At 47.8% G+C, this 13,407-nt stretch overlaps 1 protein-coding gene across 11 annotated transcripts in view; it reads left to right on the forward strand.

Moving 5' to 3' along the window:
* The window catches only part of CYFIP1 (cytoplasmic FMR1 interacting protein 1), a 108,639-nt gene that overhangs the window by 19,603 nt on the left and 75,629 nt on the right, over window positions 1-13,407 (forward strand). For all 11 annotated transcript variants that reach the window (XM_086362636.1, XM_086362641.1, XM_086362634.1 and 8 more), the window contains 4 exons: window positions 12,080-12,202; window positions 12,278-12,367; window positions 12,939-13,016; window positions 13,204-13,305. Coding sequence is in view for 8 of the 11 variants with exons in the window: in XM_086362641.1 (XP_086218767.1) it covers window positions 12,086-12,202; window positions 12,278-12,367; window positions 12,939-13,016; window positions 13,204-13,305 (387 nt within the window). In the remaining 3 variants the exon portion in view is untranslated. The remainder of the gene's footprint in view (window positions 1-12,079; window positions 12,203-12,277; window positions 12,368-12,938; window positions 13,017-13,203; window positions 13,306-13,407) is intronic.

Genomic DNA, 13,407 nt, shown 5'->3' on the forward strand with positions numbered 1-13,407 from the left:
TCGTGAAGATCTTTTTTGTACAGTTCTTCTGTGTATTCTTGCCACCTCTTCTTAATATCTTCTGCTTCTGTTAGGTCCATACCATTTCTGTCCTTTATTTGGCTCCGCTTAGTAAACTGTAAACATGAAAGTGATCCCTGGATGCTGTCCAAGCTGGTATCTTTGGGACCCTGTGCGGGTCCTCACCTGAATCCACCTGCAGCTTTTAAAAATTGAGAAATAATTGACATGCAGCATTATATTAGTTTCAGGTATACAGTATAATGATTTGAAATTTGTATCTATTGTGAAATGATCACAGTAGGTCTAGTTAACATGTATTACCTTTACAGTCACAAAAAATTTTTTTTCTTGTGATGAGAACTTTTAAGAATCTATTTTCTTAGCAACCTTCAAATAACACAATACAGTATTATTAACTACAGTCACCACGCTATACATTACATCTGCATGACTTGTTTGTTTATTTTTGTAGCTAGAGGTTTGTAGCTTCTGACCCCCTTACCCAGTTGTCCCACTCCATACCTCTGGCCACCACCAATCTATTATCTACCTGTGAGCTTTTTCTTTTTAAGATTCCACATGCAAGTAAGATCATAGGGTGTCTTTCTCTAACTTGTCACTTAGCATCACATATATCTTGGCTACTGTCAACAATACTACAGTGAACATGGGGTACAGATATCTTTTTTTGTTGTCTGTGCTGGGCCTCAGGTGTGGCGTATGGAATCTAGTTTTCTGACCAGGGATCGAAGTCCGGCAGGCTGCACTGGGAGCGCAGAGTCTTAGTCACTGGACCACCAGGGAAGTCCCGATAGTAGTGATTTTGTCTCCTTTGGATAAATGGCCAAAAGTAGGATTGATGGATCATCTCCTGCAGCTTTGAAGACAGACATTCATGGGATTTAAGAATCCCCTCTTGGAAGAAGGGGATATATGTATGCTGCTGCTGCTTCTGCCAAGTCGCTTCAGTCGTGTCCGACTCTGTGCGACCCCATAGACGGCAGCCCACCAGGCTCCGCCGTCCCTGAGATTCTCCAGGCAAGAACACTGGAGTGGGTTGCCATTTCCTTCTCCAATGCATGAAAGTGAAAAGTGAAAGTGAAGTCGCTCAGTCGTGTCCGACTCTTCATGACCCCATGGACTGCAGCCCACCAGGCTCCTCTGTCCATGGGATTTTCCAGGCAAGAGTACTGGAGTGGGTTGCCAATGCCTTCTCCAGGATATATGTATACCTATGGCTAATTCATGTTGATGTATACCAGAAACCAACGCAATATTATAAAGCAATTATCGTTCAATTTAAAAAAAAAACAAGAATCGCCTCTTGGGGTGTGCTGCCAAGAAAGTCATCTGAAAACACAGACACCCCTTGGTATCCACCAAAGGTTGATTCCGGAAACTTCTGTGGATACTGAAACACACAGATGCTTAAGTCATGTATATAAAATAAAAGTTGTACCATGAATACAGTCAGTCCTCTGTATCCCCAGGTTTTGCATCTGTGGATATGGAGGACTGATTATACTGGACTTTTCTGCCCAGATGTGGTCATCTTAGACTTTTATCTAGAAGGTAAAAATCTGTTATTAATAAAATGGCTCACATGAAGGGAAAGTTCAGAAGTACTACTGGGTCAGAGTTCTTGGGGAGCATTTATGAGGTTGTGTGAGCAAGGTTGAGCCACCTTCCAGTGTGGAGGGATGGCTGGAGCCTGGATAGGAAGCATCTAGGTCCACATTTGTGGGGCAAGCCTGCCCTGTGGTAAGTGCGGATGTCCCTGCACCTGGCAGGCGGGCCCTCAGGATGGTTGCCAGGCTTGTGGCGGGCTCGCTCTCCTTTCGGGGAGCCTCCAGCCTGGTTGGAAGTTTGGTGGCACCTCTATGGTGTGACCACCCCCAGTGCCAGAGACTGCCGAGCTTGACTCCATCCTAGAAAGAACATGCTGAGTTGCTACTGGCATCTTCTCTAGTGTCTTAAACATGCACTGGAGTCTATATAAAGATGAAGGCCACCACAATCACAAAGAAATGGTCAGGCATTGGTGAACGAGGGTCCAGACCATGGAGGAGATCAACCTCCCACTGTCCCAGCCTCATCCCACTGCAATGAACTGGTCTCACGGGGCTCCCCTCTGTGCTTGGTGTACTGGTGCAGAAGCTGCAGAACATTTCCATTTTTCCCCCAAGGACCCACTGGAGGTGGCAGGGGTGGTAGAGCTTAGCACAGGGCATCCGTCTGGGTCCGGTGTGGGCACTGCACGCTGCAAGGACCCTCTTTATCTCAGCAATTGAGACTTGATTCTGTGGAATTGTACACCCAGTCCTGCGTTTTGTTGATTGATTTATATTGGCCTCAGATTAGTTTTTCATAAAATCTCAGGTGGCATCCCAGTTCATAAATGGATAAATGCAGCGCTGCTCTCCCTTGCCATCATGGGGCACCCCAGAATTCCAGGGCACGTGGTTTGAAACCCACAGCTATAAGCATGTAAGCAGGAGAGCCACAGGGTCAGAGTACTGCTTGCATAGTTAAAAGGAATTAAAAAGGAGTGTGGCAGGCTTGAGTGTGGCATATGAGTGCTCTAGGTTGGGAAGGGGCCAGTCAAGCTGAGTAGAGCAGCGACAGGAAACCTGGGGAGAAAGCATTCAGGAGGCAGAGAGACTACTCTGTCTTGAGAAAACCCTGTCCCAGGTCTGCAGACTGAGTATGAAAGGCAGGAGAGCAGTGCCAGGACCTAAGCACTGACAGACTCGACTCCTCTGGGGGCTCTGTCTTAGACTTCACCTTACTGTGATTTTCAAGCAAACTTGGTTTTTGTTTCTCTGTTGATGCAGTGATTCCTTTGAGGTAATTGCAGAAGAGACCAGTGCGGCTTTTGAGAATGGAAGTTAATATTTTGTGCAATTGAATTTCTTCAGTAGTAAAGAAATTTACTATATTGTTCTTCTTGGGCAGAAGATGATGTTTGTGTTTTAATTATGAAGTTTTTTGCCTAGGGATTATAGCAGCCCTGTTCTTTTTCCCCATCCCACTTAGTCTGGGAAAAAAAGCTGGAATTGGAAAAACACATTGTTTTAAAATGCAAGATAGAAAGGCTCAGCTGAATAAAGTATACTTCTCTTCCTCAGATGATTTATTTTACATGTGAACAGACTGCACAAAAATTTGGATGTAATTTTCTGGGAGGTACCATTATTTGTATATAGAAGAGGAAGAAAATCAGTTAGAAACATCTTGTAGTTTGCTGTGGTTTGGTTATGCTCTGCCGTTTGACAAGTGAAACACTGTCCAGTTGTAAAATTTCAGAAGTACAGGTTTGGAGCTGTGGGGGAGGCCCTCTTTCCAGCCAACCATCCTCTTGCCTCAGGTTACATGGGCTTGAAGGGTCACATGGGCAAACAGGCAGGGGTGCCCCAAGGCAGTATGTTTAGATGGGCAGGAACCATCCGTTCTGCATTTTCCCTCCTGTTGTTTCACCATGTTTTGCAACCTTGGCATCAAGCTGCCTTGGCAGTTCTATTTTAAAGCCTATGCAAAGCACCCGCTCCCTGGCTTTCGGCTAGGATGCAGCCTCACTTCTCTTTGCATCTGACCCTGTGCCCCGTCTGTGCTGGACGCCATCCCTCCCTGTGTCTGGGGCCGACGCAGCCTCCTCCTGCCCTGCCCTGTCTGGCTGGACCGGCATGGACTGCGCTCCGCAGCTCCTGGCCGCGGGCAGGCATTCGCCTGCCTCCGCACTTTCCTGTGCCTCCCCTCTAGTGTCCGTCTCCTGAGGCGTCTGTCTCAGTCTTGCTCCTTTGTTTCGTCTTGTCTCTGCAGCCCTTGTTCTGCCGGGGAAGCCTGTGTTCTCTCCCACACGGTGGCTTATTGAAAACATGTAAACACTTTGTTTCTCTTTTCCTTTTAATATTTTGGTGCCACCCTTGCTACCAGGTTGAAAATTAGTCTCTCCCCTTTAATTTCAATTAGTGCTTTGCAGCCTAGCCTACGTGTTCTTTTTAAAAAGTGATGAGTTATATAGGGAAGGATTCGTTGTCTGTTACTGCCAGCCCACCTACTCTCATGCTGTCCAGAGACAGGGGAAATAGTCAAACCATACTTACTAAACCACACAAGTTCTGTTATCCACTGTTCCTGGTTTTGAAGTGTGTGGTGGTTGCTGTGAGTCACAGAAATCCTTTTAGTGTCTCCCTGTCCCCGTCCCCAACACTGCCCCCTCGGCCCCAACTGCTGGTTGGGGTTTTATGCTCTTGCTGCCCCTCTCCTGCCCTCAGACCTGGCTGGCTCCTCTGCCACTGATATCATGCCTGTGAAAATCACTGCCGCTGAGGTCACACTGACTCTGTCCCTGACGTGTGGCTGTGGGCTCCATGCTTTTCTCTGCTCTGCTGTCAGAGCGTGATGACCCCACCTTAAGTGTAACTGTGAGGATGACTTGTTGAGAAGATGTAGGGTAAGCTAGGCTGAGGGGCGGACAGTATCATGTGAGGGTCAGCAGCCAGGGGGTTTCTAGCCTGGCACCAGGAACCTTGGCCTCCTACCTACTTGAGGTTGCTTGCCCCTATTTGGGGTCTCCTGGTCCCACTTGGGTCATCTGATGCCTACCTGTGCTGGCCATCTGAGGTTCCTAGGGCACGTTCATTGGGCCCTAGTTCTGGTCATTTGTAGATTCCAAGTCCAGGTGAGGGACTAGAGGAAGGGTCACTAGCTGGCTCTGCTTGTGAGCCTCGCCAGAAGTACCGTCGGGGTGCTGGTCCTGGGAGAGTGGGGTTGGTGCAGCTCCACACAGTGGTTCGTGTCATGGCAGGAGAGGGAAGGCCGTCTTATGGAGGCAAGATTTTAAACCCTGCCCTGCACAGAACTGAGCCTGAGTCTAGGTGCATGAAGGTGTGTCTGCCGAGTCAGAAGAGGCCCCTGGGCCCTAGGGGCCCCACACCCAAGGGCAGGGGGTAGGGAGTGTAGCAGGAGGAAGCAGTTGGGTCTCACTGGCTCCAAGTGTTGTAAGGTCTCACAGAAGAGCATCCTGGACCTCGGCCTTGCCGGTAATCTTGCCCACTCTCCTCTTCTCGAGCTCATGGGTGTAGGCCCACTGTCCGAGTGCGAGGGCCCAGCTGTGGGAGCCCAGGGCGTGCCGATAACTGAACAAGCAGGGCAGGTGGTGGTGTAGTGTGCATGAGGTTTACCAGCTCGCAGTTCTGGCTTTGCGCTTACCCACCCTACCCGTGGGGAGGATCCTGAGAAGTCCCCTGGGCCCCAGAGTTCCCTGAGTCAGGGACACTCAAACAGCAGCTCAGTGAAATCAGCATGTCTTTTCTTTTCTGGCCAAATGCAGGATCTTGTTTTTCTGACCAGGGTGAACCTGGGCCCCTGCAGTGGGAGGCACAGAGTCTTAACCCCTGGACTGTTAGGGGAGTCCCAGCTGAAATCTGTTTTAAAAACTTAAACTTGCAAAATAAATTAGTTGATAGCTTGTTAAAAGACAGTTCCCCTGACGTATTTAAATTCATTTTTATAACTTGGCAAACTATAGGAATCAGAAACAGGGTTGAAAACTGCTGTTGAAAGAAATCAATCAAGGAAGGAAAATACCTGGCTTTTATGTTGTTGGAGGACAGAAACCCTGGACAACATGTTTGCTCTGTTGTTTCACCCCCATCGGAAGGAAGGATGCGATGGGTGGGGGGCGAGCTGGGGGCGGGAGGGATGGGTCACAGACTGGGGGTGCTGGTGCTGGGCTGTGAGACTGAGGCTCTGGTGGGTCAGGTAGTCTTTGCTTTGCTCCCAGCAGTCTGCTTTTTGTGCATCAAGTATGTATGTGTCAGAAAAATGCCAGCATGAGGGTGGTTTTAGTGGCCAGTCAGCACGAGGGGGTAGGTACCCTGTCTGGGCAATTCCGCTCTACTCAGTCTTAGCTGTGTTAGTCTGCTCAGGCTGTATGTATGCTAAGTTGTTTCAGTCCTGTCCAGCTCTTTGTGACCCTGTGGACTATAGCCCTCCAGGCTCTTCTGTCTGTGGGATTCTCCAGGCAAGAGTACTGGAGTGGGATCTTCCCAAGCTAGGGGTCACCCCCCTCACCTCTTATGTCTCCTGTGTTGGCAAGCGAGTTTTGTTTTTTGTTTTTTTTACCTCTAGTGCCACCTGAGAAGCCAAACTGAAACAAAACCATACCCTAGGCAGCTTTCAGTTCAGTTCAGTCACTCAGTCGTGTCTGACTCTTTGCGACCCCATGAACTGGTAGCACGCCAGGCCTCCCTGTCCATCACCAACTCCTGGAGCCTACCCAAACCCATGTCCATTGAGTCGGTGATGCCATCCAACCATCTCATCCTCTGTCATCCCCTTCTCCTGCCCTCAGTCTTTCCCAGCATCAGGGTCTTTTCAAATGAGTCAACTCTCCACATCAGGTGGCCAAAGTATCGGAGTTTCAGCTTCAACATCAGTCCTTCCAATGAATATTCAGGACTGATTTCCTTTAGGATTGATTGGTTTGATATCCTTGCAGTCCAAGGGACTCTCAAGAGTCTTCTCCAACAACACAGTTCAAAAGCATTAATTCTTTGGTGCTCAGCTTGCTTTATAGTCCAGCTCTCACATCCATACATGACTCCTGGAAAAACCATAGCCTTGACTAGACGGACCTTTGTTGGCAAGCAGGTTAGGCAATAGAAAAGTATTCTATCCTAGCTCTGGAGGCTAGAAGTCTGAGATCAAGGTGTGAGCAGGGCTGGTTCCCTTCGAGGTGCCTCTCCTTGACTTGCAGACGGCCGCCTTCTCACCATGTCCTCACATGGCCTTCCCTCTGTGCCTGTGGTCACATGCCATCCTGCTGTGACCAGGCCCCAAGCTGTGGAGGGGATTGAGCTCATTTGAGCTGAGCCAAGGGAGACAGAAATGTAATTGAGTTGTTAAACTGTGAAGTCTTGCATGGCAGCAGGGGAGGTTTTGAGTGTGTTCCAGATGTGTTATTTTTGTTACACTCTTGGGCTTTGGCACTGTGGCTTTTGACACTGCAAAGGCGTGTCAGTCCTTAAGGTGCAGTTGAGGCTCTGTCCCAGGGCCGTGCGGTGGGTGGCCAGGCACACAAGGCCCCTGTGTTGTGCTGAGAAGAAACCCCAGTGAGCTGAAGGGGGTGAGGCTGGCAGGATTCTGGATTTGGGGTGGCTGGAGCAGGGACAGGGAGCGTGGATTTTATTCCTGGGGCAGTGGGCCACCCCTGACAAGGGAGTGGCTGCTAGAAATGGAGAAAAGTAAGTGGATTTAAACGGAATCTTGAGGTGAAATTGGGAGGTGTCAAAGAAACCGGTGAGATGGAGACTGGGGACTTGAATTCAGAACTGACGGTTTCAGGTTTCCTGAACAGATGAGGCAGACACCTGCTTCTTCTTTGTGGAAGAAGCACAAAGCTGGAGCTCCAGTCATGGAGGCGCCCGTGGCCCTGGAATTGGATGTTTGTAGGGTGTGTTCGTGGTTGAAAAGCACGGAGAAGAAAATGCAACAGTTAGGAAAGAGCCTCTGTGTGTGATAAGAGAGCCTTGACTGGTAGTTCACACAAAGATTAAAGGATGCTGTGAGAGAATGTTCAACAACTTCAGTGTTTTTATGGAAGTTGGAAGGGAAAAGCAGCTTACAGAATAACTGATATCGTCTTGTTTCTGTGAGGGATCAGAGGATTATGGATAATTTCCTTTACTTTTTCTTTATTTTCTGATTTATCTGCCATAAATATTGATAATTTTTTTATCCTAATTTTTAATTGTAGTAAAATATGCAGAACATAAAATTTACCATTTTAAATATTCACACTATCATGTAACCGTCACCACCATCCATCTCCAGAACTTTTCCCATCTTCCCAAACTGGAACTCTGTGCCCATTAGACAGTAATTCCCCCGTTTCCTCTTCTCCAGCCCCTGGGTAACCGCCGTTTGACTTTTTCTCTGAGTTGGGCTCCTCTCCTCTGAGCGGAATCGTGCAGTGCTCTTCGATTTGCGACTGGCTTACTTCAGTTAGCATGACTTGTGGGCTCATTTGTCTTGTTGCATGTGTCAGAATTTCCTTCCTTATTAAGACCAAATAATATTCCATTGTATATATAAACCACAGCAAACAAAAATGTCCTTAAACACTGATTTGAAATAAGTTGAACATTTGACATTTGTCCTAGGGTGTGACCCAAGCGTGTCACAGAGCCTTTCTGCAGCTCTCTTGCACCACCTCTCCTGTCAGTGGGTGATCCAGGCCTGTCCTGGGCAGAGAGTGGGGAGGAAGCAGGTCCCATGGGCACTGAGTGGAAAGCTAGGGCAACTGGTCGTGTGGGCTGCATGGTTGTTCCTGGGTGGTTGGCTTGACCTGTGGAGGTGAGAGGCACAGAGGTAAGGCCAGGCAGCCCTGAGGGACCACAGGGACCTTGTTGGGCAGCCTGGCTCCTTGGAGGCCGTCAGCTTTGAGGTGCCCTGTATGGGCACCACTGGGGCCCCTGCGCTGGCTCTGCAGGGCAGTGACCGGGAGGAAGACTTGGCTCTGTGCACCCCTGTCCTGGATGTCCTCCTTTCCTGAGTGTGTGGAATAGGAAGTTGTGATGAGAGAAGGAAGTTGGTAATGAAAGGGAGATTTTTTCATTGCTGTGAAGAATATCTGCTATATTTAGCATTAACGTGGATGGTGGGAACCATGCAGAATGGATCTTGTGCTGTTGTTGGGCTGGGGGAGGAGTTCAGGCCTCGGCTCCCTCGGTGTCTGTCCTCCCCGTCGTGCTGATCTTGTTGCTGGCTGAGAGCTGTCACTGTCTCCAGGGCGGAGTTACTTCTCCTTTCGGGGCTGCCGGGGTTTGCCTGGTTTGACCCTCTCTCGTTAGTCATTCACACTGAGCGTGGTTGTTTCCTTTCTGAATGATCTTCCGTCGTGCACCCCCCTCTTTATCCCTGGGCATTTCCTGCTCGGAAGCCAGCTCTCTCTGACACTTGAGTAGTCCAGCTTCCTTTGACTAGTCCTGCTTGGTTTCTCTTTTCCCCGTTTACTATCAGCTACCTGTGTCACTATGTCTGAAATGAGTTTCTTACAGCTGGCATAGGCTTGGGTCAGGAGTTTTTAAATCCATTCTGACAATCTCTGTCTTTAATTGGTGTGTTTCAGCTTACTTTGATAAACCTAATTATTGATATGTTTGGATTTAGGTCTGCATTTTATTTTTTAACTCCTCTTAGATCCCTCCCTCTCCGTCTCTCTCTTTTTGGCTTATAAACAATGGAAATTTATTTCTCACAAATTATTGTTCTCTAGGTCATGAACCACTTTGGTCAGGCTATTTTTAGAATATTTTTTCATTGTCTTTATTTTTCAGCCGTGTGACTGTGATCTGTCTGGGTAGGGATTTCTTTAGGTTTGTCTTGTTTGGGGTCTGCTGAGCTTCTTGAATCTGTACACACATTTGCAAAGTTTTCAGTCTTGTTTTCAACTGTTTATCCAGCTGAGACACTTTGTTCTTGTTCTTGTATTTTTATGAGACAGTGTTTGATAGTTTTCTCTTGTTCTAGAGGTCCTCAAGGTTCTTCATTTTTTTCGGTCCTCAACGTTCTTCATTTTTTTCAATCTTTTTTTCCCTCTGTCATTCAATTCAGCTTATTTCTGTTGCTCTGTTTTCAAATTCACTGAATCTTTTCTCTGCTTTTAAGCTCCTGTGGGGAGTTCATTAAATTTCATTATTGTATTTTTTAAATTTATGTTTAATTGGAGGGTAATTGCTCTGCAGTGTTGTATTGGTTTCTGGAATACAACATCATGAATCAGCCATGTGTATACATGCATGCCTTCCTACTTGCCCTGCCACCCCCCACCCCCACGCAGCACTCTAAGTCATCACGGAGCACCCAGCGGAGCTGCCTGTGCTGAGCAGCTGCTTCCCGCTAGCTTCCTCTTTACACGATAGTGTATCTGTGGCAGTGCTCTTCTCTCAATTTGTTCCACCCTGCCCTTCCCCTATATCTCCACAAGTCTGTCCTCTATGTCTGTGTCTCCATTCTTGCCCTCCAGATAGGTTCATCAGTACCGTCTTTCTAGATTCCATATATATGTGTTAATATATGATAATTTGTTTTTCTGACTTACTTCACTCTGTATAATAGGTTCTAGGCTCATCTACCTCAGTTCAACTGATTCATATTTGTTCCTTTTTATGGCTGAGTAATATTCCATTGTGTATATGTACCACGGCTTCTTTATCCCTTCATCTGTCGATGGACATCTAGGTCCCTTGCATGTCCTAGCTATTGTAAATAGTGCTGCTGTGAACATTGGGGTACAAGTGTCTTTTTAAATTATGATTTTCTCAGGGTATAAGCCCAGTAGTGGGATTGCTTGGCCATATAGCGGTTTTATTCCTAGTTTTTTAAGGATTCTCCATACTCTTTTTCATAGTAGCTGTATCAATTTACATTCCCACCAACAGTGCAAGAGAGTTCCCTTTTCTCCACATCCTCTCCAGCATTTATTGTTTGTAGATTTTTTGATGATGTATTTTTTAGTTCTAATTTTCCATTCAGTTATTTATGTATTTATTTGTGACTTTCAGTTTTTTTGTTCACTTCAGGAGTGCCATGTTTGTTTAGAGCATTTTTATAGTAGGTACTTTAAGTCTGGTAGATAATTGTAGTATCTGTATTATTTTGGCATATCTGTTGCTCATCTTTTCCTGTAGGAGCTAAGACATTACTGGTTCTTTACTGAGTAGTTTGGATTGCAGCTGGACATTTTGGATATTATAGTATGAGACTCTGGGTCTTGTCGAAATCCTAGGAAATGTTGTTTTTGTTTTAGCTGGCAAACAACCTGCTTTGATTTAAGCGCCAGTTCTGACCTGTCCTCTCTGGACTGTGGTGCAGTGTCACTCCTGTCTTTGGAGCTCAGCAGTGCCTTTTGGATCTGTCCTGTGTGTGCCTCCTATGGCCGTCTGGGACCTGGCTCTGGTCTCAGGGCTTGGGATGTGAGGATCAGATCCACGCATGTGCAGCTTGAGGGTGAGCCTGATGACATTTCTGACCAACTTTGTGGGCTTGGTCTTCCAAGCTTCTTCCTCTCCACATTGTCCCTGGGGCTTTCCAGTGCCCTGGGGTTCCCTTTTTGGTCCTCTAACCAGCATGCTGAGGCTTTGGAAACCTGCCTCACCAAATACTTCCACACCCATGCCTGTCTGGTGCCCAGTGCTAAGTAGAGCAGCTGGGTACCTCTTCCTTTTCTTTCAGTGTTCTTGCCCAGCCTGCCTGCTGCTTTTCAATCTCAGAATGAACATAGCTGTCCATGTAGCTGCCCCACGTATCCTGCTGGGGTCAGGGCTGCTTCACATGTCCATCTGGAGTTAGAGTTGCTCCCTGAGTCCCATGCAGGATCACAGCAACATTCAGCGGGAGGCAAGCTGGAGTATGTTGACTCCTCCCTTCTGGAGCCAGCATAGATGTATCAGATGAAGTCCATCTCCTTTTCTGTGCTTCTGTATGGCAGTCACAGAGTTCAGGCTCTCAGTCCTCTGCCAGTAGCCCTCTCCCTATTTCCTTTCCTTAGCTATAGGCCCTCACCTTATTGGGCCGTGCAGGCTGTCCTGCATTCTTGGAGTCAGGGCACTGGCTTTGTGCATCTCCATCTGGAGCGTGTGGCCCTGCTTGGAGGAAGCCCCTGGAAAGCGTCGTTGGTTGGAAGCACTGTTGCCCATCCGAGGCTGTGCTGGCCTCCTGAGGACAGACATAGTACTGGAGGAACTATTCCTGCCCCCAGCTCAGTGAAGGGGTTGTCAGACCCTCTCGGAGAGCCCTCCAGGATGATGGCCCTGAGGTGGGAGGGTGGCAGGAAGCCGTGGCACGTGTGTTGGCCCTTGTGCCCTATACCATGACCAGCAGCAGTTGTGTTGTGACTCCCCTGCTGATGAGGCCCGAGAGAGATGCCAGGCCCCAGGGACAGTCTAAGATGCCTTTGCCAGCCCCAGCTCCCTAAGAAGAAGGCACAGGGGAGCAGGACCCTAAGTACCCCACCCTGGAGGGACTGTCATGCCCTTCCTCACAGCACAGGGGGCTTTGTGTTTGGTCGTAGGCCAGGATGGCGGCCCAAGTGACGCTGGAGGATGCATTGTCCAATGTGGACCTCTTGGAAGAGCTGCCTCTGCCTGACCAGCAGCCCTGCATCGAGCCCCCACCGTCCTCACTGCTCTACCAGGTGGGTGCTGGACAGCTGCAGGACATGTGACCCGTGATGCTGACCTCCATGTGATGGTTTTCTTTTTCCTTCCAGCCAAATTTCAACACTAATTTTGAAGACAGAAATGCATTTGTTACCGGCATTGCAAGATACATTGAACAAGCAACCGTCCATTCTAGCATGGTAACTACATGTTTTCCTCAGTGGGAGGGCAGGGGGTTGACACATCTGAATGGCAAATGTCTTTTTTTTTTTTGGTATTATTCTATTACTAAGAACAGTGCATGCTCTTTCTGAAAATCTGGCTTCTGTGGCCCAGAGAAAACCTTTGTCAGCATCAGCAAGCCCACTCTCCTTTGTTTATACTTGTGGTCAAGCATACCAGCCACACACCCATATGGGATTTAGATTGCAGAAGTGAATTGCATTGCTGTTATAACTATGTATATTAATAATTTAATGAACATTTTGGTATGTCATTACATTAAACCAGATGAAGCATGTTTACTTAGTTTGCCTTGCTTTCTTATAATAAGTTCTATGATGAATATCTTCCTAAATATATAATTATTCTCCCCGGCTAGATTTGTACAAGTGAAGTTATTAGATCAAACCTTGTGAACATTTTAATGCATCTTAAAAATATTTCAGACTGTAGTCAGCTTCCCCGCCTCTCCCTCTGGTTTATGGCTGTATATGTTAGCACTTGGTGACTGTTCTGCTTGCCTTTGATTTGCCCGGTATACCCTTGCAGAATGAGATGCTGGAGGAAGGCCAAGAATATGCTGTCATGCTGTACACCTGGAGAAGCTGCTCTCGGGCCATCCCACAGGTGCCGGTCCCAGCCAGACTCCACCCCACCCCTACTGGGCACACCCCACTCCAGACAGACCAGGCCTCATCCCTTCCAGGCTTTCCTGCCCAGTCATACCACACCCCACCTCTGATCTGCCCTCCTCCAGCAACTCCTCACATTCTGTGGGTTGAAGCCTCTCTCGGTCGTGCTTGTTTACTTCCAGGTGAAATGTAATGAACAGCCTAACAGAGTTGAAATTTATGAGAAAACCGTGGAGGTCCTTGAGCCTGAGGTCACGAAACTGATGAATTTTATGTACTTCCAGGTAAAACGGTGAAATAATCCCAGGGGTTTAGTGCAGAGAGTGGGGCACTGGCACCATGTCCTGACTAAACAAACTGCATGTAAATTCAGACGGTCACAACAG

Source organism: Bos grunniens, chromosome 2 (assembly GCF_055505025.1).
Source record: "Bos grunniens cultivar Pamir isolate PY7600 chromosome 2, Bosgru_T2T1.0, whole genome shotgun sequence".
Lineage (NCBI taxonomy): Eukaryota > Metazoa > Chordata > Mammalia > Artiodactyla > Bovidae > Bos > Bos grunniens.